Source organism: Hippoglossus stenolepis, chromosome 14 (genome assembly GCF_022539355.2).
Source record: "Hippoglossus stenolepis isolate QCI-W04-F060 chromosome 14, HSTE1.2, whole genome shotgun sequence".
Classification (NCBI taxonomy): domain Eukaryota; kingdom Metazoa; phylum Chordata; class Actinopteri; order Pleuronectiformes; family Pleuronectidae; genus Hippoglossus; species Hippoglossus stenolepis.
The window spans coordinates 1,162,724-1,169,122 of record NC_061496.1 but is presented as its reverse complement, the minus strand read 5'-3'; the positions used below and the strand labels follow the sequence as shown (position 1 = coordinate 1,169,122).

The 6,399-nt window shown below is 44.3% G+C and overlaps 1 protein-coding gene across 1 annotated transcript in view; it reads right to left on the bottom strand.

Moving 5' to 3' along the window:
- Positions 1-1,226: 1,226 nt before the first annotated feature.
- Positions 1,227-6,399, bottom strand: part of trmt1l (tRNA methyltransferase 1-like) — a 7,703-nt gene continuing 2,530 nt past the window's right edge. The window contains 11 exon segments of the mRNA XM_047343201.1: positions 1,227-1,610; positions 2,333-2,459; positions 3,051-3,113; positions 3,195-3,355; positions 3,579-3,645; positions 3,966-4,156; positions 4,234-4,446; positions 4,609-4,861; positions 5,485-5,564; positions 5,686-5,790; positions 6,071-6,213. Coding sequence (XP_047199157.1) covers positions 1,433-1,610; positions 2,333-2,459; positions 3,051-3,113; positions 3,195-3,355; positions 3,579-3,645; positions 3,966-4,156; positions 4,234-4,446; positions 4,609-4,861; positions 5,485-5,564; positions 5,686-5,790; positions 6,071-6,213 — 1,581 coding nt within the window. The 3' untranslated portion in view covers positions 1,227-1,432.

The window sequence follows — 6,399 nt, the reverse complement described above, 5'->3', positions numbered from 1 at the left end:
ACTAAGTGTCTTGAGATAATATACGTGGTGATGTGATGTCATAAAGATAAAATAATATATTAAAATAAAAAACCCACAAAATTGAGCGCAAACTGTTCTTAGTTATCGGGCTGTAAATGTATTATGTATTTGTATGATGTTATGTATTTGTATATGTATTTGTATGATGTGTATTTGTTTGATAAAAATGATCTGCTCATCTTTTGTTTATAATCGACTCTGCCTAATGACATCATCACTAAATTCAAATGTAATAAAAGGTCTATGACTCACATGATTAACCTAATAACTATAATCTGGAAATTTCACATTCTTAAAGTCAAGTGCTGCCCAAACTTTTATATGATTGAATTTCATTTGTACACGGAGACATTACCAACAACAAACTGTTTTACTTTGGAGAATTATTTGTTATTATTCATCATATTTAGATATTTCATTTATTTGTGATGATTAATGTAACTTGTCTGTTTTGGATATTTCACTGATATTTAATTCTTTTGATTGATATTTAATCTGATTGTAAAATTGGACTGTATCGTCTGTTCATGTCCACGTGTTCGGTTTTATTTGAACATTGAAAATTAGACTGAGAAAATAAATGAATAGATAAACATAAAATTTCCCATCATGCACCTTTAACTCCCAGAATCCTATTATCTAAATCATAACATTAAAGATGATTTAGTTTCTATTGGTTTGTAATTACACTGTTTCTACATGTGACCATAAAACTTTCAGAGTTGTATCAGCCTTATGGAAATTGTGTTCACAACATAGTGTTAGTGTCAATAGAAATGTAGAAATTTGTATTTTATAAGAATAGTTTACAAAGTTAATTTAGACTGAGTGATTTCTTTGTGTATTTCAGATAAGAATTAGCAGGTATATAAAAGCCTCTATAAATAATACATATAATACAAACACTGTTTAGACTTTATTGTTTATGCTGTTTATATTTATTTAAAAACGTGTAATGACTGAATACAAAATGTAAAATGTATCTTTCTATTTTTACTTTTTGATAAATTTGCTAAATTTGTTATATCTGTTTCACTTATAGAGTTCAGATTGATGAGGGATTTTTTAACCATAAATCATTTTTAACCATAAATCATTTCCCTTCCCTCTGGTGTGTTACAGTCCCGTCGACTAACTGAGAACAGGATCATCAGCACAGAAAAAAGATTTACAACATCACCAGCAAAAGAATCAGTAAATTCATCTAGGAACAAAGATTTTTATTGTTTAAAAGGCAAAAGAAATAAAACCACAATAAACCAGCCAGAAACAATCAAACTTGTACCATATTAATCAGAGAAATGTAAAATAAATAGAAGAAAAAGTTTCTTTGCTCTAATGAAATCACACGAACGAGGAGAAAGTCGTTTCAAGTCAGTGCAGTCAGAAGTTTGTTTGCAGAGATGAACTCTCAGATGGTTTTCTCTGTGCTCGTCTGCGTGGCGTTGGTGTACGTAGGCACGCTGTACTTAGTGAGGACAGATTTGAACTGCTCCAGCTTGGCGTCGGTTCGAATCCCCGTTGGGTCGAAGTGAGTCCGACTCACCCTGAAGCCGGCCTCCATCAGGTACAGAAGGAACTTGTTCAGCCTGTCGTCAAAAACATGAAAATCTCAACGTGACTCACAGGTTTTATGTTTGGTTTCAGAATTTATTACTAGAAATGTTTTAAGATAATTCTGCTGTTGTTCTATTTTTGTCTTATTGTCAATAAATCCCACGTGTGAGCCCAAAGCAACAGTTTGTGAGTCCGTCTCTTAACACTCAGCTCCGACTCCACTGGCTCCTACTGGAGACTTATTGTAAAACGTTTGTTCAATAAGAAGAGAAATGAACAGTTAACACAGAGAAAGAGAGTAAAACCTGGAGCACGTCACAAATGTAAAGTTTACGTTAGAATCTCCACCTCGTGGTTGTTTGCCTCCATCGAGTTGCAGGAAACCTGGAAACAGTCTGTCTTTGTGTTCCGGAGTCCAGACCTTGTCAACGGCCAGAAAGTGTTTTTAAACTTGACCTTCAGCTTTGATCCCAACTTCTAACCAGGTCATCTGTGAACTCTTCAAATGAACGAGCTCAAATTTAAAGAAATTCTCTTGAGGTGTTCCTGAGATCTCAGGACACTCGAGGTGGATAATTTTCTGGACCTTCTGGATCTTCAGCACCACTCGTCAGCAAATATCCTAAAACAGCTGCTCAGTGTAGGAGGAACCAATTGTCAGGGACTATTTTCAGCAGCGGATTAATCCACATGTGGTGCTGCAGTGAGTATTTGAGGCAGCAGGACGGTGTGAGGGGGGACGTCAGTTACTTACTTGGGCATGTTCATGCCCCGGATGCTGTGGCGGTGGATGCTGTAGTAGAACGGCGGATGTTCCAGAGACGCATCGGACTTCAGCTTCTTCACCATGTTCCCCGACTCCTCTCCGCTCTTCCTCTTCCCTGCAGAGAAACCGAATAAGAGTCTCTGTGAAAATCCATCGTTACCGACTCACTCTGTTCAAACTCAGTCACATTTATTTTTGATCTAAACGTGTCAGGTTGAATCTGTAATATTTCTCTGTCCTGTGAGGGGGCGGACGTTAAACTCAAATTGAATTAAACATGAAATTAAACTTAAACCATAAACCTGCAGAGCATCATCTGCTGCGGGCTGGGCCACACTGCCCTCTAGAGGACAGAGGTAGAGCTACAGTCCAGGATCCTCCACTGGATTCACTGTGAGTGAGTGAGTGAGTGTGGGGGACGCAAACAACTCTGGATAAACTCTGGACCCGATTCTCCTGACTTTACCGGCAGCTCATGTCTGAAAACAGCATTTGGAGAAAGGTCCATTCGGATCTGAACTCAACGAGTGGAGGAAACGTTGTTTGGTTCAGACCTCAGACTTTTCAGTTCAGTCTCAGTTTAGAAATATCAGGAGCGAAAGGACGGGAGATGTTGAGGGACGGTGCCGACGTGAAGTCGCTTCATGTGCAGCTCAGAGAGAAGCTAATTACGAAGATTCATAAAATCACTGAGCGATGGACTCACCGGACTGATCAGGACCCGACTCTTCTCCGCTGTGTAACGTCTTGATGACGACTCCACACTCCACTGCAGAGGAAACACAACATCAACACGTGCTGCAGCGCACTGAGAGCGCTCACACACACACACACACACAGCGAGTTCTACCCTGGTTGAAGGTGGACGGTCCGTGCATTAAAGACTTGAGGGACGTGCAGTCAGACTCGCAGATCAGAGTTTTGACGAGCGGCTGGATGTCGTCCATACTGTGCTGCACCGCCGCCGACAGCATCCTCCTCAGGAAGCCTGTGTTAAACAGAGGACCAGCCCTACACACACACACACACACACACACACACACACACACACACACACACACACACACACACACACACACACACACACACACACACACACACACACACACACACACACACACACACACACACACACACACCACTTGTGATTGACAAAAATCATTTGTTGTTGTCGTGTGTTGTGTGTCTGTGTGTTGATGATGTTGAGTGTCTGTGTGTTGTGTGTCTGTTGTACTATAGCGGTCCCAGGTACACAGCCGTCTTCCCAGGCAGACTTCCATGACAGTTGCAGGGCAGCGTTTCTGGAGGAGACGAGTCAGGACAGGATTTACTTCTCCTGGTTTTTGTTTAGAGAGTTTTGTATATTTTGTCCTCAACATGTAATCAGCTGCAGACTTGAGACATCACGTTAAGAGGGAAACTAAATGTGCTCAGGCCATCGTGATCTTTGACCTTTGACCACCCAAATGTAATCAGTTCATCCGTGAGTCGAACTGAACGATTGTGCCAAGTTTGAAGAAATTCCCTCAAGGGTCGAGATGGTCCTGAAAGCTTAACACCTCCGACCACTGGGTGTCGCCAGTCCAGAGACACCTGATGCAGTCTGATGCGTTTTACTCACCGTCCACCATGTTCCCCAGTTTGAGGAAGACTCTCTCCTCGCACCACTGACAGTGGACCAGCTTCCGTAACCTCTTGGCGGACTCGTCAGCCTGCATGGGGCCCCTGAGGACCCTCACCACCACCAGGACGAAATGCTCCAGCGCCACCGCCAGCAGCACCTCGATGCCTTTGTTACAGCGAGCCGCCGCCCTGCACACACGGGAACCAGGACTGAGCTCTGACTGGTCTTCAGTCTCTGTATCAGGACGTGAGGAGGAAGGTCTTACCTGGCCACCGTGGCGAGCACAATGCGTGCAGCCAGCTCCTTGTAGTACTCGGTGCGTACGATGTGGCTGCTGTAGTGACGCAGGGTGACGTTGGGAGCCTTGGCGTACAGCGAGCCGGTGTCTGTGGACGTCACCGAGATGATGCCCAGGTTACGGACGTTTCTGAAGGCGGCGTCCAGGTAGTTCACCGCCGTCCCGAACGGATCCAAGTGACTGAACACATTTTTGAAAAGTTAAATGACTGACGTGTCACATTATCAGGAGAATCAATCAAATCTGTCAAGGAAACTTATTTAATCAACAAACTAAGATGAATGAATTATTTCTTCACTTTTTAATGAATGAGTTTATATTGGATCATATCTCCGCGCTCACATGTAGTCAAAGGACCGAAGGTGCATGATGACGTTGGCATCCATCTTGACGACCTCCACCGTAGCGATGGGCGTCCCCTCGACCTCGCTGCCGTTCCCTTCGGGCCCCCGGGGACCTCGCGACCCTCCCTCCACCCGGATGTGGTTCAGCTCGCAGTTCTCTTTGATCATTTTGACGCAGATGTCGCTGATGTCCGTTATGGTCACTTTGACGGCGTGACGGAGGTGTTTCGCCCACTGGAGGCCCATGATCCCTGAGGGGCGGACGGGGAACCAGACACAAGATGGAGGTTAAACGTGGACCTTCTTCACAGCAGATGAGGTGAAACTGGGCGTACACCTTCCAAAGTCAAGGTTACACGAAGAAATCAGTCTTTAGGGACTTTGAGAGCCTCAGACAAACAGAACTAATACATAATAAATATTAGTTAAGTGGTCAAACCTTCACCAACATCATATCCACAGGGTTGTTGTATAATCAGCTGTTGTCAACCCCCCCCCCCCAGCTCAGGTGATTGTCTGATTCGAAACGTCTCTGAAACCCTTCCAGCTGTTTTCAGACCTGAAGTCTGAGAGTTCCTGTTCTGGAGGTTCTGTCCGAACTTTAGTGTCCGAGTCAGCTGCTCAGGATCATTTCTGGATGTATAATGTCTGTATTGATAAGAGGTGTGTATTGTTTACAGTGTGTCGGGTGGTAGAGGACCGCCTGTGTTCATGGTCCCACTCAGAGATTAGTTCTAACCTGCGTCGTCTCGTCATGTGACTGATGTCGGAGATTTCTCTCTGAGCAAACTAGTGACAGTATCTTAAAAATCAGCTGTGAGGAGTGTCCGAAGTCTTCAGGTGTTTTTCCGACAGCAGCTCACGAGCGTCTCACCTGTGGCTCCGAAAGCATCCAGACACTCCAGCGGGTTTCTCTCCTCGGCCAGAACGGCCAGCGAGCAGAACACCAGCTGCCTGAAACACCACAGACACACAACATCAGAATCCACAGGATCCAGGCATAAAGGAAAAGCTGCTCACAGACACAGGAGAGGAAAGTCTCCATCTTCTCTGGGTCCCCCAAAACACATCTCACCTGTTGGCTTTCATCTTGCGGTTGAAGTAGGTGTCGCTCTTCTGGGGGGTGGTGTGGTTAGGGAGGAGCTGCACTGCCTCCAAGTTCTTTCATGATTTCAAAGGCCTGACCAGAGGGAGCTGCTGACACACACACACACACACACACACACACACACACACACACACACACACACACACACACACACACACACACACACACACACACACACACACACACACACACACACACACACACACACGCCCTTATACACTTATATACAGTCACTGATCATCTCTATATACAGACACTGATCATCTCTATATACAGTCACTGATGGTCTTTATATACAGTGTTTTATATTCGGTCTCTATTTCGTACGTATTATTTACCGGGCTCTTCAAACGGTAGGTCGGAGCTGCCGCTGTAGCTCGCCTCCGTCTCTCCTTTGTTGACGTGGCGTTTCAGGTGACTGATCATGTCGGTCTTGCGGGCGATGGTGACGGAGCAGACCACACAGTGATAGTGAGCCACGTGTCGTCCTGACGCCTGGAAGCAAAATGGGACTTGAACTCAAATCAACATTAAATGAACATTTATGTGTTTAAATGGCTCTTTGACTGTTTTTATTTTTCGATTTGTATGTTCTGCTTCGTGCAGACTTGAATTAATCACTGGGTTCTTTCTAAATGTGCAGCTCCAGAATCTCTATTTTCATAATCATGAAAAATCTCT